Source organism: Triturus cristatus, chromosome 6 (assembly GCF_964204655.1).
Source record: "Triturus cristatus chromosome 6, aTriCri1.1, whole genome shotgun sequence".
NCBI classification, from domain to species: domain Eukaryota; kingdom Metazoa; phylum Chordata; class Amphibia; order Caudata; family Salamandridae; genus Triturus; species Triturus cristatus.
This window is the reverse complement of record NC_140589.1, coordinates 343,769,888-343,796,197: the sequence shown is the minus strand read 5'-3', so window position 1 is coordinate 343,796,197 and position 26,310 is coordinate 343,769,888. Positions and strand designations below refer to the sequence as shown.

The 26,310-nt window shown below is 44.5% G+C and overlaps 1 protein-coding gene across 2 annotated transcripts in view; it reads left to right on the top strand.

Annotated features, from left to right (window-relative positions):
- The first annotated feature begins 3,778 nt into the window (after window positions 1–3,778).
- Window positions 3,779–26,310, top strand: part of IAH1 (isoamyl acetate hydrolyzing esterase 1 (putative)) — a 221,250-nt gene continuing 198,718 nt past the window's right edge. Inside the window, exon 1 of one of the 2 annotated variants that reach the window (XM_085609177.1) lies at window positions 3,779–3,941. In XM_085609177.1, coding sequence (XP_085465303.1) covers window positions 3,873–3,941 — 69 coding nt within the window. In that variant the 5' untranslated portion in view covers window positions 3,779–3,872. Of the gene's footprint in view, window positions 3,942–4,356; window positions 4,430–26,310 lie in introns of those variants that run through there. The other variant, XM_085609176.1, reaches the window with a different exon arrangement.

The following is a 26,310-nucleotide window of genomic DNA, read 5'->3' as shown; positions in this document are numbered from 1 at the left end:
AGCTGCTTTTGAGCCAGAGAACCAGGTCTGCAGAGCTGCTCTAGAGCCTAAGAACCAGGTCAGCAGAGCTGCTCTAGAGCCAGACAACCAGGTCAGCAGAGGTGCTTTAGAGCCAGAGACTAGGTCAGCAGAGCTGCTCTAGAGCCTAAGAACCAGGTCAGCAGAGCTGCTCTAGAGGCAGAGAACCAGGTCAGCAGAACAGCTGTAGAGCCAGAGAACCAGGTCACAGAGCTGCTTTACAGCCAGAGAACCAGGTCAGCAGAGCTGCTTTAGAGACAGAGAACCAGATCAGCAGAGCTAATTTAGAGCCAGAGAACCAGGTCAGCAGAGCTGCTCTAGAGCCTAAGAACCAGGACAGCAGAGATGCTCTAGAGGCAGAGAACCAGGTCAGCAGAACAGCTGTAGAGTCAGAGAACCAGGTCGGCAGAGCTGCTTTAGAGCCATAGAACCAGGTCAGCAGAGCAGCTTTAGAGCCAGAGAACCGGGTCAGCAGAGCTGCTTTAGAGACAGAGAACCAGGTCAGCAACGCTGCTTTAGAGGGAGAGAACCAGGCCAGCAGAGCTGCTTCAAAGCCAGAGAACCAGGTCAGCAGAGCTGTTGCAAAGCTCAGCAGAGCTGCTTCAAAGGCAGAGAACCAGGTCAGCAGAGCTGCTTTAGAGCCAGAGAAGCAGGTCAGCAGAGCTGCTTCAAAGCCAGAGAACCAGGTCAGCAGAGCTGCTTTAGAGCCATAGAACCAGGTCAGCAGAGCTGCTTTATAGCCAGAGAACCAGGTCAGAAGAGCTACTTTAGAGCCAGAGAGCCAGGTCAGCAGAGCTGCTCTAGAGCCTAAGAACCAGGTCAGCAGAGCTGCTCTAGAGGCAGAGAACCAGGTCAGCAGAGCTGCTGTAGAGCCAGAGAAACCAGGTCAGCAGAGCTGCTTTAGAGGGAGAGATCCAGGTCAGCAGAGCTGCTTTAGAGCCAGAGAACCAGGTCAGCAGAGCTGCTTTAGAGCCAGAGAACCAGGTCAGCAGAGCTGCTGTAAAGCCATACAACCAGGTCAGCAGAGCTGCTGTAGAGCCAGAGAACCAGGTCAGCAGAGCCGTTCTAGAGCCAGAGAACCAGGTCAGCAGAGCTGCTCTAGAGCCAGAGAACTAGGTCAGCAGAGCTGCTTTAGAGGGAGAGAACCAGGTCAGCAGAGACGCTTTAGAGCCAGAGAACCAGGTCAGCAGAGTTGCTTTACAGCCAGAGAACCAGGTCAGCAGAGCTGCTTTACAACCAGAGAACAAGGTTAGCAGAGCTGCTTTTGAGCCAGAAAACCAGGTCTGCAGAGCTGCTCTAGAGCCTAAGAACCAGGTCAGCAAAGCTGCTCTAGAGCCAGAGAACCAGGTCAGCAGAGGTGCTTTAGAGCCAGAGACTAGGTCAGCAGAGCTGCTCTAGAGCCTAAGAACCCGGTCAGCAGAGCTGCTCTAGAGCCAGCGAACCAGGTCAGCAGAGCTGCTTTAGAGCCAGAGGGAGAGAACCAGGTCAGCAGAGCTGCTATAGAGGGAGAGAACCAGGTCAGCAGAGCCGCTTTAGAGCCAGAGAACCAGGTCACAGAGCTGCTTTGCAGCCAGAGAACCAGGTCAGCAGAGCTGCTTTAGAGACAGAGAACCAGGTCAGCAGAGCTACTTTAGAGCCAGAGAACCAGGTCAGCAGAGCCGTTGTAGAGCCAGAGAACCAGGTCAGCAGAGCTGCTCTAGAGGCAGAGAACCAGGTCAGCAGAGCAGCTGTAGAGCCAGAGAACCAGGTCAGCAGAGCTGCTTTAGAGCCATAGAACCAGATCAGCAGAGCAGCTTTAGAGCCAGAGAACCGGGTCAGCAGAGCTGTTGTAGAGCCAGAGAACCAGGTCAGCAGAGCTTCTCTAGAGCCAAAGAACCAGGTCAGCAGAGCTGCTCTAGAGCCAGAGAACCGGGTCAGTAGAGCTGCTTTACAGCCAGAAAACCAGGTCAGCAGAGCTGCTTTACAGCCAGAGAACCAGGTCAGCAAGAACCAGGTCAGCAGAGCTGCTTTAGAGCCAGAGAACCAGGTCAGCAGAGCCACTTTAGAGCCAGAGAACCAGGTCAGCAGAGCCGTTGTAGAGCCAGTGAACCAGGTCAGCAGAGCTGTTCTAGAGCCTAAGAACCAGGTCAGCAGAGCTGCTTTAGAGACAGAGAACCAGGTCAGCAACGCTGCTTTAGAGGGAGAGAACCAGGCCAGCAGAGCTGCTTCTAAGCCAGAGAACCAGGTCAGCAGAGCTGTTTCTAAGCTCAGCAGAGCTGCTTCAAAGGCAGAGAACCAGGTCAGCAGAGCTGCTTTAGAGACAGAGAACCAGGTCAGCGGAGCTGCTTCAAAGCCAGAGAACCAGGTCAGCAGAGCTGCTTTAGAGCCATAGAACCAGGTCAGCAGAGCTGCTTTAGAGGGAGAGAACCAGGTCAACAGAGCTGCTTTAGAGCCAGAGAACCAGGTCAGAAGAGCTACTTTAGAGCCAGAGAGCCAGGTCAGCAGAGCTGCTCTAGAGCCTAAGAACCAGGTCATCAGAGCTGCTTTAGAGGGAGAGAACCAGGTCAGCAGAGCTGCTTTAGAGCAAGAGAACCAGGTCAGCATAGCTGCTTTAGAGCCAGAGAACCAGGTCAGCAGAGCTGCTGTAAAGCCATACAACCAGGTCAGCAGAGCTGCTGTAGAGCCAGAGAACCAGGTCAGCAGAGCCGTTCTAGAGCCAGAGAACCAGGTCAGCAGAGCTGCTCTAGAGCCAGAGAACTAGGTCAGCAGAGCTGCTGTAGAGCCAGAGAACTAGGTCAGCAGAGCTGCTGTAGAGCCAGAGAACCAGGTCAGCAGAGCTGCTTTAGAGCCAGAGAACCAGATCAGCAGAGCCGTTGTAGAACCAGAGAACCAGGTCAGCAAAGCTGCTTTAGAGCCAGAGAAACAGGACATTGGGGTTTATTTACAAGCCCCTTGCGCTGTTGCTGCGTCACTTTTTCCCCCACAAAAGTGAAGCACCGGCAGTGCAAGGGACTTGTAAATAAGCCCCATTGTGCCCATTTGAATGCAATAAAACAGTTATGTAACCTTCACACCACAGAAAAGGTGAAATAAAGAACCAGTTTCTAAAGTTAAGGCTCTTTCCACAGTTACTGGTAACTCAAGTCTTCTGCCCGAGGTCTACTACATTTATTGTAATTTAAAACTTCAGGTATCAAAATGCAAAGTTGTGTGAGTTATTAGCCTTACACTGGCTGAACAACTGCCTCGACTGTTATGAGTGTCTACAAATCTAAGATTGTATTTTGGGAAGTAGATGATGCACCTCATGCGTGCAACATAAAACAAGCATTTGCAATGCAATAGGGCTGACATTATTAAAAGTTTGAGCTATTGGCATTGCAAATATTGTTTGTTAGTTTTTGTTAAAAAATATTACAGCAGTAGCATACGTAATGAAATAAAATCCATGTAGACCACCAGTACCACCACCACTAACACCACCAGTACCAATACCACCACCACTACCGCTACAACCACCACAAGTACCATAACCACCGCTACAATTATTACTATTACTATTCTGTGGTGATAGTAATAATAATAATAGTGGTAGTTATGGTACTGGTGGAAAAGTACTATTGTATATTACAATACCTGTTAATTTTTCAAAAGGCATTGCCATTTACAATACCAATAGCTCTAAAGCTCGCAGTGTTGTGCAAGGGAGACGCAAAGGGGCTCATAAAATGCCACAGTGACTTCAGATTTTTGATCGACAGGCGATTTCCTGCTTCAATTCAAAGGGAGGCACAAACTGCGAACAATGCAGGAAAGCGGTGTGTAATTTCACTCGCAAGCGCAGTGTGAAGCCGGACCGGTGTCGCTGGTGGAGGATGAGCAGCATCTGCAGCAAAATGATTTCTTTTCCACGAGTAGTCCTATTCGGGGATTCTATTACGCAGGTAAAACATTTCCCTCGTGTTTGCGATGTCAGCAACCCGCCTAGAAGCGAATTTTTTCGGAAACTAACGAACCCCTCCAGGTCGCAGAGTTGGCACAGGTTGCCGAATAGCTAAATGGACAGTGATTTTTTAGTCGCAGAGCTAGAAAGAAACGCGAGGAGTGGCAGTCGCACTTTGGTGGCCATATTGGAATGGAGCAGCTATTACAAGAATAAGATGAGATTTTTTTCATTCCAATTAAAATGTCAAAAAATATAGTTAATAAAAAGTCACAATTCCGTCTTGTAACTGTTTATAAAGTATACACCAGGGTCGGCGCCTTAACGAGGGTGTGCAGTGCCTAACACTTACTAGCTAAGGAAAGAACAGAATCGGTTGAATTCTTGAAAATGATTCTGCTGAGGTCGATGCGATGCATGTTTATGAGGCACTTTGGTGAGGGCGGCGCGGTAGAGGTTTGTAAATGCAGTCTTCGCCTTGAAATGCAGGTAAAACCTGTTGTAAGTAATTGGGGTAGGAGGATACATTCTTCAGGCCGCGACCTTTCCGAAAGAAAAAAATACCGGACATTAGCTGTTTTAAGTCTGCAAAAAGCCCGGACATGATACTAAATAGGATTTTAAATAAAATCTTATGTATTGTTTTGAAACATGACTTTTCTACTTTTGTTTACTTTACGTATTCAAGGATTGTTAACGCAGCTCTAAAACACTTTTTAAAGTGTTTTGTGTTTATATTTACTGTTTGAAGTTTATACAGATCAGGACAAAAAATTCCGGCTTTAGACGATTGTGCTTATTTCTTAGTTGCCAAGTTCCGTTTAGCCACGTGTGACATTTTCATGTTTCAGTGTACTTCTGTGTGAGGATGTACTGCATTGTGTGACACCTTGCAAGACACTTTACCGAGCACAGGGGAGGAACAAAATGATAGGAATAGACAGCACGGGGGACAGAGAAAGAAGAGGGGGCACAGATGGGAGGAGTGAGGGGGAGGGATTGAGGGACTGAGCCCAGAGATGCAGAAGGGCAAAAATGACAGGGGGTAAAGAGCTGGGTTGGCTAGAAGGAAAGGGACAGAAGGGGTGAGCCTTTCTCTCTTTGCTGATCACTGTCAGAGTGGTTGGTTGATAGCCAGGTGCAGGTTGCTCACACCACATTGTGCATCTGTTGTGGGTATTCCAGGCTGGAGATTACCTTGCTGTTAGGAGCTTCACTCTACACAAAGTCCAGTGCTGCCAAGTGCCACACATGTCTCGCTAGGTTAAGACAATTCAAGTTAAGTTCCTGCATTACCACATGATTGGTAATTTGTCACACAAACAAGATAAAGAGAAAGTTAAGTGGGATATCTTTTTAGGTCGAGCCTAAGGGCAGCGCGCATGTGCTACTCGCTCTGTGAGGCATGCTGTATTGGGGTATGCACTGTAAGCCCCTCCCTTTCTCACCTCATATTTGTCATTGGCCTGTGTTATTGTCTTTCGTAAATGCTGGCTTCTGATTCGTAAGTAGGCTTGCTAGTCCCTCCTTGGTCCTGCAGCATTTGTTACCTCCCATAACGACTGGACCTTTTACTTGGCTTGTTACACGGTCTGCATTATAAGTGGGTGAGCACTATTTTGTTTATTCACTGATGGGGACAATGGTGGCTGCTTTTTTTGTATCTGCGGTCACCCCACCAGAACAGTGGCAGCTGCTTTTCGTATAGAGCGCTATGCCGCTCTAACTTTAAAATTGGCTGCCCCCTACCACCACAGAATCCACACCGCCCTCACTTTCATTTTCTTTAAAAACTATAATGTGGAGCGCCGTGCCCACTTTAGAGACACTGCTCTGTTTTTTTGTTGTGTTTTTTTTTTTTACTTTATTGGTGAGCGCGGTGACCGATTCACCGACACTGTGCTCTACAATACAATAGGTCTTTTGCCAAAGTTTGACCTTATAAAAGGTATTGCCATTTGCTCAAAATCTCAAAATTGCGAGACCTAATGCATTGTAAATGCTTGTTTCTTTCCGCTGCCTTGTTGTGGTTGGCTCTACTCCTTTTAATTAGCTGTTAGACAGTGACACCTACTGGCAGCCAGCGCCGTTGATCAAAACAGCCGTAAGAGCACAGCTGGCACGTGGGCAAGCTTACATAAGCACCTTTGAAGAGGCGCTTGGTGTATCCCTGGAATGATAGAGCTGGAGTGTACATTGTTAACTATTTCGGTCATTGTATAACGTCAGAAAGTGTGAATCCCCAGGATGATTTAATCAAAGCATTGAGGAATATACCATGCCCACAGAATAAGGATCAATTGATATAATTCATTGGATTGTGCGATTATTATTCCAGGTTGTGAGTGGGTATGCTACCCTCATGGAGCCTTAAAAAAAACTAATGAGGAAGAAGGAACATTTTTGGGGGGAGAGTGTGCAAAAGCAAGTATTTGATGAAATTAAAAGAGTGCTTCCTAATGTGCCAGCGTTAAAAACTTTTGAGCGTGGGCTACTTATATCGTTTCGGCGGGTGCTAGTGCTGTAGGTTTAGGTGCTGTTCTTTGTCAAAGGGTTGGTTCTGAGGAACATACAATAGCTTTTGCTTAGGGGATTCTCTCTGAAGTTGAGAAAAGGTACAGTACAAAAGTGAGAGAGGCATTAGCTTGTGCATGGGTCATTGAAAAATACACAACTTATGTTTGGGGTTCAAAGTTTGTCTGATGTAGTCATTATAAGCCTTTGATGTATTTGCTGGATGATAAAGAATGGTCTGCAGCTTCTCATATTCTAACTAGATACATACCAGGAGGAACTAATGCCTGTGCTGATTGTTTATCTAGGTTGTCCTTTAAATGTGAAACAGACGAGATTGTTTGTTTGGATTTGAGTGTGTAGTAGCTGGAGACAATGTAGCAGAGGTATGTCACGAAACTATCAGTGAAGGGGAATGGAACAAGGCATGTGCAGAGGATATCATTTTATTGAAGGTGATTGATTATGTCGGAAGGGCTGGCCATCATTCAAGCATTTCCAAGGGGAATTGCATTGTTATGGTCAAATAGCATTTTAGCTCACAGTGGAATATGTTATTTTATTAAGAGCTGGTAAGTTTATTCCTCCAAATAGTTTGAAGTCTAACATTATCAGATTAGCACATTTCGGTACCACGCCCGCTAAGAACATTTTAAGGTGACAATTTTGTCGGACTTATATGGACAAAGAAGTGGAGGAGTTTGTTGATAAATGTGAAGAGTGTTTACTTTCCACAAACACTGGAAAACAAAGGATGTTTCTTTAGTACCTACTCCTTTTCCTGAGTGTCCATGGTGCAAATTCGCATTGGATTTTTCTGAAGCCATTTTGTAATTGGCAGGGGACTCTAAGTATATGGTTGTACTAATTGATTATTATTCTAAATATGTCTATTATGAGGTCAGTACTCAGGTAGCTATTGAGTTTCCTTAGCAAAGTTTTTGCATTGGAAGGCAACCCTTTAGAATTGGTCACTGATAATGGAGTCTAATTTGTGTCAGAGAAAATTGAATCTTTTCTGAAAAACAAAGGAATTACACATTATACTGTGGCTTTTTACAGTCCTAGCGCAAATGGAGCTGTTGAGAGGATGAATAGGTTGCTCAATGCGGGAGTTCAAACTGCTGTCACTTGTGGTTTAAATGTTGAGGAGCTTTTAAGAAATAAGAAGTGGGTTTATCACAACACACCCCATTCTGTCACTGGAGTTTCCCCTTTTTCGTTACTGAGGGGTAGGGCTGCCCGCACAGGTTTGTTGCCTACATGGTTGTATGGTAAAGCACCCTCAAGAGAGACAAGAGCCGATGACTGGTGATGAGCTCAAGTTGAAAGTTGAAAGGTCTCAAAGCAAGATGAAACAGTATCCCGATCAAACTCATGGCCTAAGTAATGTCAGAATTAAGGTGGGTAGTTAGGTTAGGTTACGTAACCTGAGACCCAAAAGATTAAATGTGGATTTTCATTATAATATTCCATTTAGAGTGCATAAAATTGCTCGTACTTAGGTACAATTAATGGACGGACGTTGGTGGTCAAAAAATAATTTAGTTCTTTTATAGGACTTTCAAAAAAACATTAATACAAGGAAATTAGGTATTCCTGGGGATACTTTATTTCCTGCAGGCGTTTGGCTGGAATGTGAACTTACTTTCAAAACGGGATAATGCTCTTCATGATGTTCAGCATAATGCACAACGTAATGAGTTGAATTCTTCGTCTTCCTTTTTAGGTCTCGCCTGCGAACGCAGCGCGAAGCGCTGCTCGCAAGCGAGATCTATTGTTGCTGACTTGCCTCGGAAGTGGGACAGGAGATGTGCACGCGCAGGCTTTTGGAGGATTTGAGTTGGTGTACGCGCCTACAGCCACGCGGCGTGCACATCTCCTGTCCCGCTTCCCTCGCAAGCCAGCATTTAGTTTCACTTTCGACATATGGAGAACTCACCCGGTCTGCGGGGGGAATCCTTCTGAACGGCGGCATCCGGAGCACTCCAGCTCCACTACTGCCAGCACGACGCGGGGCTCTCTCCTTATGCATGGGAGCCCCGCACTGCTATCTGCCGCTCTTCACCCGGGCCCCCTCCTGGGACCCGGGACTTCAGCTCCCACACCGGCTGCACGCGAAAGTGACAGGTACTGCGCATGCGCGGGCAGCCCTCCCAGGTCTCCTCCCCAGCCCGGAGCTGCTTTCTGTTTTGCTTGTTTGGCAAAGCAAGGGGTGAATATCTGCTTACTTTCTAGCTGTTCTCGCTGCCGGGTGTCTGCTGACGAGTGATGTAGCAGTTTAGGAAACCCTCATCCTCTGATCTCGAGGCCAGTGTGTGCTGGAGGGCAGCATGTGTGTTGAGAGCCCCGTTCCTCGAGGCCTAGCAGGCCACTCACGTGTAAAGCTTCGCCGGAAAGCATCGGTTCCTCTTCCGAGACTCCTTCCAGGCAGCTCCGGGTAAGTGTTTTTCCACATATCAAACAGCGGGCAGGAATCTCAGGAAGGAACAGCTCTGTGCACTGGGCATCCTGCCTTATATTCCTGTTCTCATTAAAGGGAGTGGAGACATGGGCAACAACGAGAGACATCCCAAAAAGGTCCATTTCAGCTCTGGCTGCCTCTGCTGAACTGAATGACCCAAGTTAGATGAATTGACAGTCGGGCACATCAACGACTACAGTAACCAGTGATAAAACTGAAAAGAAATGACAATGGGAACCCATAAACTGTCGGGTCAAAGGTGTGGGGACGGAGTCACAGGGGGTGGAGTCTGACAGTCAGCTATACATCTTTTGTTTAAAAACACTGCAGCAAAGAAAGTGGCCACAAGGACAACCATGACAATGACTCTGTCCTGGCTGATGTAAATGGTCACAAAGGTGCTGCATTTTTTAAAACCTCACAGAGTTGCGCACACACTGCAGAGACTTTTGTGTGGTGCTGAATTCTCAGGGAATAATCGTAATAATGTAAGATATCGATGGTGGGTGGTGCGCTTCCTGGAGAGATCTGCGTTTGTCCAGTCACAGTTTTGACTCCGAAAGGACCACGGAGGGTTAATGTGCCTGCGGTAAAGCACACCCTGTAACATGCATTTTATTGGTTTGTATTCTTTGCAGATAGATAAATGTATTCCTGATTTTGACAAAGAGGTCCTTTTGTTACTTTCATTTACTAAGCTGCAACCCTTCTAATGTACCACAGTGAGCCATGAGCTGGCATCAGGGAGCTGCTCGCAAACTGCAAGGCACGGGTTTTCAGTGTCGTTTTTAATACGTTTGCTAAAAAATATTCCTTTGAGCAGTAATAATATGTTTGTTAGTACAGACAACCTCAATCAATATATTGCGAATTAAATCCTCACTTTTTTTTATTTCTCCCAACCATGCACTCTTAACATAGACTGCAGACCAGTAAGGCAGAATTGCAGCTTCAACACGTTTCAACCCTGATTGTCTTAAGTAACCCCGCCTGTACATTGATTAATAGGCTTGAATGCATTATTGTATCTGTATGATGTTTGCTTGTGAAGTAAAGATCTTTAACACTCTACACTGGGATGCGAAGCACAATAAAGGAATTAAATACAATAAAATATTACCTGTTATTTAAATCGTTATTTGTCTAATCAAAAGAGAGATTGGACCGTATGAAACAAGGTGCCCTGGGGGTATAACGGACGTTTGTGCCCGCTTTGTGCACCCTGGAGCACTTCGGTATTACAGAATGGGCAACAGATGCTTGTGCGTCCCCTACTGTAATGCCAATAGTGCTGGTGCACATAAAGCATCAGCGCTATTTTCAGGGGGCATTGCCTCATTTGCATGGGGGCATGTTCCATGCAAATGAGGGAATCCCTTTGCCTCTACGCCCTCACTGTATTACAGACGCGGTTGCAGAGGCAAAGAAGCTCTCAGGGGGCACTTGCCTCATAATCATCATATCCTGCAGAATTTTCCTTTTCTGTTCGCATAATGTAGTCAATGTGTCAATTTCATCCCATCTCCTATGTGTAAGAGAACCTGTGGCTGCACAGGGAGAAAGAACCTGACTGAAAATGTTGTGATGTTACACCTATATTAACTGTACCAGATAACACAGCTTGCATGATCACCTGCCACCTGTGTTCATTCTAGTATGCGAGATTGGTTTGCAGCTTTATTTCAATTCCACATTCACAACCTGCAGCGCTGCGTTATCCTCTAGATCATAGCGTCTATGCTGTGTATACCAATTGTTAGCTCTCCATGGTGCATGTCGGTAACACAACCTGAGCGTTTCATTTGTTTTTAAATATGTGCAAAATTGTAATTACAATGCCAATAACTCTAACACTAACTGATGCGAGACCTGTTGCATTGCAAATGCTTGTTTTCTCTGATGTGACTACCAATCAGAGAGAAAATCAGGAGGAGGCGTCTCTTGAATACTCTAATAATGAGAAGGGAGCTGTAGATTAGGGGAATTTTGTTATTTCTACCAGATGTGGACATGTGTCTAGGAAACCAAGTTATTTACAAGAATTTGAAGTTATTTTTCGTTTGTTTTTGTTGCAGTGGAGGAATGATATTGTGTATATTTTGCATTTCTGTATACTGTATATATTGCATTTCGGTTTTCTCTCTTAGGTTATGTTTGATTTATTTTGAGTGAGTTGTTAAAATTTTCATCATACTTATATAACATATATAGTATTCAGGAATTTTGGTTTGTGTATTATAATTTATTCTGTGTTCATTTGTCGGAAGGGAGATGTATCCCTGGAATGTTAGAGCTGGCTCGTGCATTGTATTCAGTTGCATTTATGCACTCCAGCTGGAACATTCAGACGTTGGTCAGTTTACCATTGGAGCTGGTCTGCATGAATCCAAGCTGGTGGGCCGTCCTCAATATTTATGAATTTTTCTTAATAAAGACAAGCTACTACCTGAGCCTCGGACTGCTTATTACAGTGCTCTTACCAACCAGGCCTAAGAGTTTTCCAGAACTATGTTGCGGCTGCTGGTAAGAGTATTGGGTCCAAGTAGATGGGGTGGTTTAACACATCCTGGCTGTAGTGCATGGGTGGCAAAATAAATCCACTATATTGATGTTTTCAGGTCCAATTTAAGTAAATGTAAAACATGTGCCTGTCTGAAATTCCTACAGGTGGGAAATGTCATTGAATGAGAAACATTATTTATATTTTGCAGGGTTTGTGTTTGTAGGCGAGGCAGTGGTTGCAAGGTGGCCTTCTCTTATGTGATTTATGCTTTCTGTTAGTTCTGACTTTACAGTCCAATTGATTACTTATTAACTGTATCAGGCGAACGCCCTTTCAGATGGCTACATTAAATGCTGGTTTAGAACATCCTCACTGCATTAGATCACATGCCTTATGAGTGTCAATGTTCATAAACATGGGTTAAAACAGCCTTGTGAATTGCATTTATGTGCAGGAGTTGGTACATCCCACACATCAGTCAATACATTTTGGCCCATCGTAGCCATATTTACACAACTTGGTTGAGCAGCGCTTACGTCCAGTGTGTAAACAGGGTGGTGCGAGAGACATGCACTCATTAAATGGACATATCACTCAGAGTGTCACATGCATGACAATCAAATGTCATACATAAACAATGAAAACACAGAAATGTTACACTTATGAAATCAGAAAACTTGGCAGCTATGCAATGCTACTACTAAGTGTGAGTTACATTATACCATTTGAGAGTAAGTATCATTCACAGTCGTTGAATGTCACTCCTAATGACACTAAAATTATGAAAATGTTACACATAAGCAATCTGAAACCTTGGCAGCTCTGTCTGTGTATCAGTCTAGAGAGGACACATGAAAAAGCTATCCCAAGCCGGTTCTGTGTCTCTAAAATATATTATGTTTAGCTACTCACATACTGTTTGAAATAGGAATTTGTGTTTTCTGAAATATAAATTAACATTTATAAGTGCACATGCTATATGAAGCCTGTAGGAAGGTAGGATCCAGCTTTCATGGTTAATCCCACTTTTTGCTTGGTGTCAGTAGGTTTTTGAGTAGTCTGACTTGGATCCTGCTAATCAGGACCCCAGTCACTGTTCTTCTTCCCTTAATTTGACCACGGTCAGTACTGTTGTACATCCACAATTTGCTACTGGTGTACCCTTGTAAGTCCCCAGTATATGGTTCTAAGGTACCCAGGGCATAGGTACACTAGGGGTCTTCCATGGGCTGCAGCATGTATTGTGTCACCCATGGGAGCCCACTCAAACTGTGACTAGAGGCCTGCCATTGCAGCCTGTGTGAGTTGGTACTGGCACCTCTCACGAAAGTTGTTTCCTTATATCTGCGGTCACTACACTTAAAACCTATAAGTCATCCCTATGGCAGGCTCTTCAGTCCTGAGGGCTGGGTGCTTGGTTATGAGTAGGACACCCCTACAAATCCAGGAGTCGATTCTCCAGCCTTTGTAAGTGCGGCCAGCCATTTTAATACACAGATTGGACAGCAGTTTTTACAAGATGTCTACCTGTATAGTGGCTACACTGAACCTGGACTTGTTTGGCATCAAACCTTTTGGAATCCTACCCCAAAGCAGAGTCCAGTGTTTGAAGTATGATCACAAGTACTGGGGGCTCCCTTGGGGTACTCCTGTGTACTCCCTGTTACAGCGTTTCAGGGTCTGACAGCAAGCTAGTGCTGCTGCCAACCACATACACAATTGTGCTCTCCTGCTGCTGAGCCAAGCTCAAGCAGGGTAAGGTAGAACAATAGGTTTCCTGTCACAGGGAGGTGTGACCACCTCCCAAACAGAACTTAGTTTATTGAACTAGGGTGGAGACACTTGCCAGCGCCTCCAGACTGCTTTAAATGGCACATTTGGTGCCCTCCTTGCATACTTCAGTTGGAACTAGTTCAGGGGAGCCCTTGGCTCTCGCTCTGGCGCGAAACAGGCCAAAGGGGCAAGGGAGTATCCTCCTCTATCCGGCGCCTCCTCTGGGAGGGATCCTTGAGTTGTTCAAACCCTTCCCTTAGGGTACTTAAGGACTTACCTTGGGTAGGTCTTCAGATTTGTCGTGGGACAGGACTCAAGACTGAAACCACGTCACTCTTCAACCGTCTCGACACATGGACTTCGCCTGGAACCGGTAATGCATCAAGGAAGACTCTTCTGTTCCTGGTTTCGCTGTTCTACAAGTCTTCTTCATTGTCTGTGTCTGTGCTTCTTCGAGGATCTTCAACAGACCTGTGGGCATCAAGGACACCCAAAGTAATCTCCCTTGGAGTGAAGTAGTCACTCCCCTGCATCTGCAGGCACCGCAACGAACCTGACCGGTCTGCTGCTCCTTACATCCCATGGACTTCGAAAAGCTCAGCAACACAGGTGGTGGTTCTGCAACTCCCTTGAGGCCTGACCTGACTTCTCTGTAATTCTGAGGCCAGTATATCTCGACGGAACCGCTGGGACCAAACCCTTGTGCACTGCGTCGACTTGCCGTTGCTAGGGCTTGCTGGCCCTGAACTCCAGAGATCTTCGTGCTACAAGAAGCTCCCGCCTTCTGCATCTCTTCCTTCCAAGTGCAGCATCCTCACTGCATCCTCTGCACCGTGGTCCTTCCTTCTTGGTGAGCTGCTCGAGGTCCTCTTGCGACTCCTGTGACATTGGCCTGTGGGATCTCTTGAGAGTCTTATTCTGCTCCAGTGGGCTCAACTTCTTGCTCGGCCTGCTCTGATTCTCCTGCATGTGATGAGTCCCTTGGACCTTGCTGGTCCCAACATTACTCCTTTGCTTTCCTCGCGAGTTGCAGCTGCCAAGGCTTGTTGGTGTTCCTGCTGGACACCGACCCCCTGGTTCTCGACTTCAACATGGGACAGCTTGTGCACGGCTCCTGCTCTTCCTCAGCCTCGCCTGGTCCTCACAGATTCAGCGACAAGGTCACCGTCAACACTTCTGAACCATCCTACACTGGTGGGCATTGCTCTTCCATGCCTCCTGGTCACCTGCGAGTGGCATAGACTCTGTCCCCTCTGCTTACAGGTTCTACACTTCAGGAATCCACCCATGGATTCCACTGGACTGTTGCACAGTCTTCTCTAGCAGCATCTTCTTCGAAGTCCTCCATTGTGGTCTACGGCAGTTTTCAACGTCAATACGTACCTATTCACCCCGCTTCCCTGGTGTATCTATCCTGGTTCCTGGGGTATCCACGGGTGAAGTGACTATCCAACCTTCTGTTTTCCACGGGGTTTCTTCAAGGTCCCCTGTGAAGGGTTCTTCTTCTTAAAAATTGCAACGCGACTTCCCTGTTGACTTCTATTGGACATGTGGCTGTGTTTCCACTCTGCACACAGTACTTACCTGGGGTGTTTCTTTGTGCCCCCAGCTCCTCTGAATCTCCTGGTCCAAGTCCCGACTGGTCGCAGTTCGTATTCCTTCCTAATATATGGTTTGGTCTCACCCTGGAGACCACTGTATTTTGTGCTTTCTTACCTATTTGCAATTGAAGTATTATTGTGTATTTGTGTTGATATCTCCGGGTAGAAGATATACCAATGTGTGAGTGAGTGTTGTGTAATAAATATACATATTTGTACATATCCACTTTGTTTTTTTTAAATTTATCCTACACTACATGATTAAACTGGTAAAACAAGCTGCTTAAACTCTCCTTCAAGATAAGCCTGAAAGCTGCTCTCCACAGCTACCACTTTGAGTGCTTTCAAAGGTTATCAAAGACCACTAAAATCACCATAAGGGTTGCCTGGATTAGTACAAGTGTGCACCATATACTACGCCAGCCTCCTACAAAGCCACGCTACTCAGTATGTTTTGTACGTTACCACCTACGCTTATGCTCAGCATTGAGAATCAAACAGTGGCAGCACTTTTGAGAAGGGTTGTTTATTTCACAGTACCAGCACTTGAGTCTATTGACTATACATTTAATAAGAAAGCCTGCACCTATGAGTGGGATGGTGAATCAGACAGTGGTAACACTTCTGAGCAGGGACGATATACCTTTTATGGGACAGCATGAGCAGGGCTGCTTCAGCTCTAACAGTGTAGTGCCTCGAAGTGCGCTTTCTTCAGATAAGACAGAACTGGTTGGAGTATGTGCTCCTTCCTGGTTCCTGCTCAGTGATGGATTGCTGGAGGGAATGAAAGGGGACTGGTTTTTCAGTCAGGACCAAAGTCTAGAGAATGCATCCGGATGGGCGGGGTAAGGGTCAGGATGCAGACTATAATGGTGTGAATGGCAGGTTGAGTGGTATCCTGTCCACTTGCCCACTGCTGAGATTATCAAACTTCCAGTGATTAGTCAAACACTCTTTATATCTCTCAGATGCAGGTGCCATTGCAGAGCCAGGACGAGAATACCACTTCCTATCCTGGCATCCTCACTTGAGTGCTCTGTGTGATCTCAGATCACTTTAACTCGCTTTGCTGGGCCCCTTATTTGAAGAAATCGGGAGCGCTTGCAATTAGGCATTTAAGAACGTTATATAAGGGACAAATTATGTTCAGCATGTACAAATATATGGCTTGTAGAATCAACAGAATGGTTAAGATTCACCTTGCCTCCTGGAATCGCAGCCTGTACTGCTTTCGGAATGACAGTTGGGGCTCACCTTTAGGAGGGCATACACAGGGCACAAGTCAAGGGTACACATGGGTAGATGGTATCTATCCATTCTTTTTCATAGGGTAGCTACTGTCTACCTTGCCAAGAAGTTGGACCACACAGAAATATGATAAACTTGTCTTGGTATAATTTTCAGACCGGAACACATTCAGCAGCGCCTGCACGTTGTCTGCTTTTGCTCCAAGCAGCAAAGTACAGGTGAGGGCACTCAGTTATTTTAAATTCCAGCTGGGCCCAAAGAATTTAAGGGGCTATTAGGCCTCCTTTTGTTGGAGTATCCTGGCTTGGAGCTATCTGAAACCTCACACCTAGATGAAAAAGCAATGGAGGGGGAAACAAGGCTCACAGCTTGTTATTACTTCACAAGTACTTAAGAGAGGCATAGCTTTGATTTTTTTCAGTCACTGTATGTAAGAGATATACATGCACTGTATGGATGTAAGATGGGTTGGTTTGTCCCAGTATTTACACAAACAACAATTTAAATACCACTATTTTTTTAAATAGCGCTTTTAGTCCCAATGCGGGGTGTAAAGTGCTCTACATCACACGTACACATTATACTTTGACCATAAATCATTTCTCTGTAAATCAATGTACAGGATATATTACATAAGACAGTGAGGATTACAAGGAGTAGGAGTCACATGTCCTTCAAAGCTCACTGTGCTACATTATAAGGATTACAGTTTATAAATTGCAAGTAAAGTCAAGTCAAACAAGCTTTATTAAATTTCATACGTGAATCATAAAAGCACTAAAAATAAATTCACAATAATTAATCATAAACGCATAAATAATACACTTAAAACATCGGTATCAAGATTAATAAAATACACATAAAATTGCAATAACAAATTAATTAAATACAGTGTTCCCTTCTTCCATTAGCTCCCACAATATACAAAATATTACAATAGTTGTGTAACTAGGAGATATTGTCAAAAATGTTGTATTCTGGAGGATTTCAAAATGCCAAAACTCTCCTGCTATCCGTTATCCATACCTCTTTCTTATTGCAATCGCTCCTTTAATACAATTTAAAACAGAAAAACAGATGTCAATAGAATATAGAGAGAGAAGAAACCTGAAACCATCTATATAAGAGCCAGGACGATGAGCCCTCAATAGGGGTTACAAAAATGTGCCTGTCTCTGTTTGATTCAGAGCACAGAACAGGACAAAGTACTTTGTTTTGCCGTGTTGTTACAAGGACACAACAAAAGTGTGTTTGCCCGACCACATTGCTGCAGAATGGCTACCAAAAAGTGCACCAAAGACAGACTGAACCTGGTCAAATAAAATCTGTGTTGCTGGTTCATAAGGGAGGCAAGATAATATTGAGGTTGGGTAGTCAACTCACTTACAGTCAAAGTTCTTAAGGAGCTCTGCTGATTCAATGACTGCAAATGCTGTGAACTTGCCCTTGTGCCACATGCTCTTTTAATGATAGGTTGTGCTTGTTGGGGCATATTTAAAGGATTGTACAAAGAAATCAATTAAAACCAGTTCCTGGAGTGTGCGTTTCAAATAGCTAAGCCAAGGAATGGAATCCACATTAGCTAACAGAAGACTGTATGATATAATAGATCTTGTAAGTTCTAATTCTGGAGTAAGACAGATCTTCACCCATAACAACAAAGCGGCAAGGCTAAGTCTGTCTTCAGTATGTCCTAAACCTAATTCATAATGGCAAAAGGGTATTGATGAACCTTTAGGTAAACGTTATTCACTACAACCTGGATCTTAGAGCAGTTAATATAGCCCCAAACTCCTGCACCATAAGAGGCAATCAGGAGACATTCAGCTTGATACAGAGTTAACATCTCGTTAACTGGTTTCTGTCCCAAGTGGGCAGTAAAGCCAAAGAGGCCCTGTACTGCTCTAAAAGTCTGCATGGCTCTTAATGTTATGAAAGTGTCCCAGATAGGCTGGGAATTGAAAACTATTTCCAGGTAAGAAAAGCTTTGGGCTTTTTCAACCACCATCCCCTATACCTTAAATGTTTTGGACTTAGTTCTCTTGGGTCCCCATACCATAATGTATGATTTTTTATGATCCACTTTTAGATACAGGGACTCCATAAAACCTACAAAGGCATCGATGGATTTCTGTAAACTGTTTGTTGTCCTAGCAATTAGGACAGCGTCATCCTTGTATAGTAATGTGGGGATTAAATCAATACTGATTTTAGAATAATCAAGATTTTACTTCAGCAAATGTGCCTCTAAGCCATTCGTATATATAAGAAATAGGAAAGGGGCCAAGACACAACCTTGGCGAACTCCTTTAATTGACAATAGAAGATTTGTTTTCTCATCATTAGGTCCATACCATATCCTCACTATGGTATCAGAGTGTAACCTACATAATAGGGTGATCAAAGGTTCCTCCACTTGCATGTCGCTTATCATATCCCACAATATATTCCGATTGACAGTATCAAATGCACTGGATAAGTCTATGAAGGACAGATGTAAAGCGCTCTTCATGGACTTAGTATACTTACTGACAATCAGGGGCAAATTGAAGCATTGCTCTGTGGTACCCATTCATTGCCGAACACCGTACGGAACCTTTAACAACACATGATTGGTGACTGTCCAGTCTTCTAGTCGGGCCAAAAGCACCCTTCCTAAGAATGTTACAGTAAAATCGATCAATGGTATTGGTCTATAGCAGCCCAAGTCATTCTTGCCCCCCTTTTTGAAAATCGGTACCACTATTAACTCGCTCCACAAGGCTAGCGAGGGGCCAACAATAGCAATTCTGATAACATTTGTTAGCAGCAGGCCCAAAGGCTAATATTATCCTCAAACACATCTAGGGGTACCCCATTCCGGACCAGGGGGTTTAAGACGGATACCCTAGCATTTTCCACCTCAAAAATAGTCACTAACCTTTTGAATCCCTTCAAGTTCCTGACTGTCTGAAACATGTACATCAATCGAAGGGTTAAATATTATGCGTAAAGTGTGCCTTCCATGCCTCTCCGAATATCAGGGAATCCATTTTTTGAAAGGAGATATCTGAGAACACTGGTCGATTAACAACCTCCCAAAACTTCTTCATGTCCTTAAGGGACCCTTCTGCCACTAGGGCCGTTCATGTCTCTGTCCTCTGCTCCTGTTTCCTCTGCTCAGTTGTGACCTTTATCATTCTTCTTAAGAGCCTTGACTAGCTTTTTATCATGAGGCCTTGCTCATAAAGCCCCTTTTAGTTCTCTATGTGCTTTTGAGCTTGCACTATTCAACATGGCTTCTCCTTGTGGTGATGACTATTAACCATGAGAGCAGAGGAAATAGTTATACTCAATGTTTGGAAATGCCGAATTATAACAGCTGAGGCACCTCTCTTGACATAGACAGCTATTAATGAGGTCAAGGTTCTTACAAATAATTTTCTCCTCAATAATCGGTGAACTAACTCGAACCCATTTTAGCCTAATACCTTGGTCTGGATTACATCTGAGCTTCAGGATTTTTTTTGTATCCTAGTTTTAATTTAAAGGAAGCTATTAGAGGATTATGATCACTAGAACAGTGGAGTAAATCTTTATGTTGCTAACGAAGCTACTAGATATTAACATAAAATCGTTAACAATTGCGTGCCCCCCTCACAAAGGTTGGGCACTGAACAATAGGAGCACTAACGCAATAATTTAGAAAAGACAAATTATTCAAAGTTACAATTTCATTTAAGGCATCCCCATAGGAGGAGTGACTAAAATGGGACAAAGGGTGACACTCCTCATTTTCCATCCCACATACTCGGGAGCCCCTAAATTTACAAAGTGTACTATTAAAGTCCACAAACCACATGATAAACAATAGAGATCGCTTAGAGGTTACTTTACAAATTTCCTTCTGTAGTTTATCAGCCACCTATGAATTACGCTGATCAAAAATATTATAATAAAAATGTATTACTAACAAATCTGCCATACCTAAATTAGATAGTAAAAAAAAAAGGTGATACAAGGGAGAGGAACCTATTTTTTTGATTTCCACTGATGCTTTTTTTACAGATATAAGCAGTGCCATCCCACCTGCGGCCCTCCCAGAACTAGAGTGGATTGCTGATGTACAAAAAGAGCAAAACCTATGTATATGAAAATCCACTATGATCACATTTCCTGCAAATTAATCAGATCAAAATACGAGGCGAAGTCCATCCAATCCTCGATTCTCAATGTAGTGTCAATCCTCGCTATATTCCAAGATAGTACTGAGAGGTAAGAGTCTTAGTTTTTGGGCATCATAACATCCATTTGGTCTGATCCTAAGAAATAAGCAGGATGGGCCAAAGTTGCAATTTCTTCATTGGCAGTGTCATGGATCACTGTTTGATGGTTAACAAAGGGAGGCTCGACTCCCTTGACCCCCCTATAATTATATCCTGTAAGGGATGATAACAGGCGTTAATCAATGTCCGCTAACCCTGTTAACACTTTAAATCTATTTGTTTGAGCTAAAGTTGCCAACAAATCCCTTCTTTTTAATTTTTTTTATTCTTTTTATTGATAATACAAAGAGACAGCGGCATAGCAATAGAGAAATACAATATATCAATCATCTGCAATACATATATAGCAAGTTTCAGTATTGTGTCATAAAACAATTTCAGTGCTTGGACTTAGTAAGACAGATCTGCGTCTTCTGTTGGTACCAAAGGTGTTCACATATCTCTCCTCTGTAGGCATTCCAGGCGCCCGAAGTCGAGTACCACTTTTTTGGACATCCTTGTGCAATATATACAGTCTTTTCTCTAAACATGCACTAGTCAAGGTTTTGTTTCCATTTTGATAGTATAGGTGGCATCTCGGACCCCCAGTGTTGCGCTATGTCCCTTTTTGCCGCTGAACATATCCCTTCTTGGAAGAAATCTCAAAAGACCACTCTGCCTAATTCTGAAAACATGGTCAGGAGGAGGAGGATAAAAGTAGCCTTATGGATGCGCCTTAATATTTCTTGGATAGGAACCCAAGCTACTCCGTTGTGTTAACAAAAACCGTTCACACTTGGGGTCTCAAAAGTTTACAACTACATAGTCACCCTCCACTGATTTCAAAGTAGGGTCAAACCACTGGACTCTATCTGCCATAAGGATCTCCTCAAGAACAGGTCGCGGAGAATTAGCATTTCTCATGCAACAATGTGCTGCTTTATTAATGAGACTTTGACAATCCTCACTCATCCCATTTTATAGCAAAGGGACTCCAATAAGAATCCATGTATATGGGGTACTATCAGGCAGTAAATGCAAGTGATTAGAGACACTTTTCTAATAAGAGTAAGCTGTGCTAACCTGTGAGCGAGTAAGAAATCTGCTGGCTCCTGATGAATTGTTAACATGAGAGGTGGCTTGAGAAAAATCTTGAGAGGGTAATAAAGAATCTGTAGCTTTGCTTCCTCGTACACTTTTCTATCATTGTGATGCCAGGCCCAACTTGCTGAATAGAATATGGGATTATATTTGATAAAAAAGAAATTTTATTTCCTTGATTATTAACAGAACCTTCCTGTGCTAAAACCTCCATCGGTAAGGATGCACCACTCATGTCTTTGCATAATACCCTCTAGGGATTGTAACTGCTCCTCAACCTTTCCCAAATGGGACATTATAGGTTTTAATGCGTCAGCCATGAGGTGTGCAGTACGGTCAGAAAACTCCTCAGGAACACTTATGGCCCCTTCCTCACCCACCTGATTAACCCTGCTAATTTCCACTAGGCCTATACTTTGGTGTCCCTTCTTCGTGACTATAAGCTGTTTTTAGGTCTCACCTGGCGATAGCAGCGCATGCGCTGCCCTCGCCATGTAGGTGCCTTTTGCGATCGATTCTCTGAAAGCTTAACATGCACGCGTAGGGATGGACAAAGATGGCTGCTGAACGCTTTACATGAACACCAGTTGCGCTACACAAGGACACATATGTGACACCACGTCACATGCAACGCACTGACTCTTGATCCAGCAGCAGGCCCGTTGTGTGGTTTCTGAGCCCACATCATTTGTAATCCTAAAGAATGCAAATTAAACTGCTTGTCCCAGAGTACACATGCCAGGATTTAGTGATCGTATCTTACGTGACTCGTGGCGGCTCGTCACACCTGGGTCACCTCGTCAGGACTGTAACTAGTGACTTGTCTGGAAAGTGCGGGCTGAGCGCAGGTTCCCCAACCGCCTGAGCACCTTTACCGGCATTGTTCTTTAATTACATTGGACGCGGCCTCGCGCATGGTAATAAAGCGCCTCTTCCGACGTCCTGCGCGTGAGGTAATTGATCCGCTTCCAGGTTTAGGAACTTGGTCCGTTCCTCCGCACCCTGCGCTCCTCTGAAACCTCGAGAGGGATGTTCGGAGGGCCTGGCTCACCTTTCTGCTTTCGCACCCTTGGGACGGCGCCCGGTACAACTATCCTTAGAGTGCCTGGAAGGGTGCGGTAATCTGATCACCAGAGGTGTAGACTTGCTCTCGAGACACCATGACGTTCTCAACAAGACCCTTTGCAGTGGCTGCTGAGTGACCCACATGTCGTGTTTGACACTCTCCGCTGGAACTTCATTTTCAGAGGACTGCGCTTATATCTGAGATTTGGGCCCGCAAATATGTTGACAACAAAACTACAAGTCCCAGAATGCAACATTCTGTCAACTAAAACCCAGGAGTGACTGGCTGCAGCTCATATGACATGCCACCGTTTGGCGGTTTTGGTAAGTGCTTTATTGGGGATGTGATTTCGGAACTCGGGAAATCGCCCACATTAGGACTGAGACAAGTGAAACTCTTGGATGGAACTTATTATGGCTTCAAGTGATTATCTGAAGCTACAGCGTTGAGATTTGGGACACTGAACGGATATACTTTGTGCTTCAAAAACAATTTGACAAAAAAATCCAACGAATACAATGATTTAGCATTTTCGGGTATGAGACACATTTGGTTAAAAGCAAAATTACTGGCAGGTTCACTGATTATACAAGAGTTGAGTTGGACTATTAGAGAGCCTTGAGGAAGCCCCGCAGGGGCGAAATGCACGTCGGCTGTTGAATTTTGTAAAGAAAATAAAAATTGAATTAATCTACAGCTACGTTGCCATCCAACAATGTGGAATTACTTTTGCATGTAGTGATAGTGTTGTTGAAGAGTGCTTAATGCACAGAGGATGAAAGTAACACATGTATGTTGTGCTCTGGTGTCATTTTTTCAAATGTGACCTATTTCACATACTGTGAGTTTAGGAATCAATGCTCTAGGTGGATGAGTATTAGACACCAAGGTTGCACCTGATATTTGGTCTTATGTTTTTGATTATTGTGTTATTACAACAAGGAGACACTATTGATGTGCAGATTATTTAAAGCATATCCACCACATTCTATCTAACTATGAAATAATATTAACACAGGGCTCTGAAACCCTGATCCCAAACCTAGCGAACGCATCGGCTACAGTCTGCCCTTTCCTTCTTCGGACATACAGACCTGCGTTCGTTGTAGGATAATACGGAACAGCGAGTACAAGGGCTTCAGAAACCCTCCATGGGGTAAGAGCAGGGCTTTAAGTGGGATGAAAAAACTAGGGGGTCTCTCAAAGGGGCGTGGCTTAAAAACACATAAGCTAAAAATCTGTGCTTAGCATAGTGTGACTCCCGACTTGTATTTTGCTGTTTCTGTCATTTCATCCAGACATATGATACAACAAGTAACATCATACCTACAACAAGTCAGGAATATTGGCTTTGTCAATGGTTGTTAGTTGCATAAGATAAATAAGCAGCAACTATGGCTAGTATATAAAGCTTCCACTTAAATCCCTGGTGACACCAGGGCAAAGTTTCAAAAAGAGAAGAGAAATCCAGAGAGAAAATGACTCTCTTTGAAGGATTCCCTTCCCCTACCACGCTCACCTGGCATGACGTTATGCCATAACTTCTCCACTAGTGAGAAGTGAGCAGTGTGAGCTGCGCACATCGATGTGCCTGCTGTCACTGCAGTCCGGAAAAAAATGGACCGCCTGTGCAAGGGCACAAAACAGAGCCCGATAGAGATCCGTTTCGAGGCTTCCTTTAAAAAACTGTTGGTGCTCAGCACCGGTGAGACCCGGCCCACTTAAAGCCATGGGTAAGAGGCACTATAGAGAAGTGACTACTGCAAGGATACTTAGAAAACAAAGTCAGTAGATTTGGTTTACGTTTTGAGACCCGTCTAAAACAACAAAAAGCCTGTTGCCATGAATAAAACAAGCATTGGCATAGCCAATAGGTCTCCCTTTTGGGACCTTATAAGTATTTAGTTATGCAGCACAATATCCTTGGTGTAACAACATCAACTGTTGCATGGCTAAACACTTATAAGGTCCCAAAGGCGAGACCTATTGGCCCTGCCAATGCTTGTTTTAAACTTTTGTCCCTTTCCCCATCCGCTTTTGTTCCCCCCTTCTAATTTTGACTTATTTCATCGCCTACATTCTGGACTGGGGACAGAATGCTTGTGGCTGGGTTATTTGCAGAGTCATTGATTCCCACCTTAGGTGAAAGCGGAACTTTTATCATAGGCTTCCGTCCACCCTCTTCGGGTGGGGGCAATGATAAGGTCAATCTTCTCTCGGCTAGTTCAATTTCCTTACGAATAACCCCCACCGCATACTGCAAGAAGCCATCACAGGTGGTGCTGGTGGGAACTACTGTGGGGGTGTTTTTCTGCTTCCCCGTTAATAAATAACTAATTAGTTAGGCAGAGCAAAGCGGAACTTACCAACTATTTTAAAGATAAAAATCACAGGCACGAAGAATCCCACACATTAATGGTAGTAGAAAAACTATTGGTCCTCTCAAACAAACAGTACCATCCAATAGAAAATTTCAAGATGGTGGAGCCAAGAGAGTGGCCCAGTCCAGCCTCGTGCGGGCTTAGACCTGCCTGCTCTTGGCCCGACCTTCCCTGGGCGCATCCCTCACTACGGGATGGCTGAGCTGATTTTTTTGGCGGTCCAGCACCTTGAGGCCACACAGCAGCAAACAGGCAAGCTGGACGATGGAGTTCACACCACAGCGTCATTGCTCCACTCCAGACGATGGCGGCGACAGGAAAAAAAAAGTTCGAAGAGCCTGCACTGCGGGATGCCTCCGCTGATTTTATGGTGCTCCGGCGCCTTGTGGCTATGCAGCAGTTGTCAGGGAAGCTGGGAGATGGAGTTCCCACCCCAGCTTCAGCGCTCCAATCCAGGCGGTGGTGGCAGAAAAACTAAGCTTGAGGCTCCCGTGCTGAGTTTAAGGTGCACTAACAAAGTAACAAAGTTCGAATTACAAGTATTAAAAGGATCTTTGTGTTTAAAAACAGTAACGGACTTATCCATTTCAATGAAATAAAAATCTGTCATCTGCGTGTTACTTGATGTGCTTTGCAGAAGACATATTATCCCTCTATGCTACTTGGATTTAAAACTGGGACTAGATATAACACAAATCTCTCCAGCAAATACTTTAACTTCCAGAGTTATCCTAGCATTATTGTTCACTGAGATTTAGCAGTTCGGGCTGGACTTTTCCTATGAGGAGCAGGGTCAAGTCTGATTTGCATATGTCTGGGTCGAAACTGGGGTGGGTGGTGAGCAAAAGAACGATGGATTAAACTAAGATCTTTGTGACTGGGGTGAATGTTTGCATTGTTAAGCATTGCATCCATTATTTGTTCATTTTGCATTTATTGCCCTAAGGGTGAAGGGTATGCCCTGATGTGGGTCCCGTGCTCACTGCGCCACTGGATTCAAGCAGTCCTGCTGATGCGGGGTGATGCCCCAAAACCGGTCCCATGATGCTTATTCCTGGTCCAGGAAGGACCTGGCTTGGCAGTTCTGGTTGGGTCCAAACTGGGTGGGGTGGTGAGCTCAATAACCATGGTTTAAACCCAGATCTTTGTCACTGGGGGTGAATACGTTGTTCAGCATTCTGTCCATCATTTGTTCCTTTTGCTATTGAGATTTACTGGGCACACATATATCTCCACAGCAGATGTCATAACTCCTTAAGATATTTTTAAATGCAGACCAATTAAGCAGAACAGAGATACTGCATTTACCATTGCTATCACAGCTTAAAGCTCCTAGGAGGGGGGTGCCAAACCGGGCTGTGCAAGTAGGCAGAGCGAGGTAAGGATGCCGGTGTAGTCCTAGGATGGCAGCCGGCACAATCACCTCTGCTCCGCTTGTGCTAAGCTCACTACCGAGTAAAAGTTAAAATTACTTG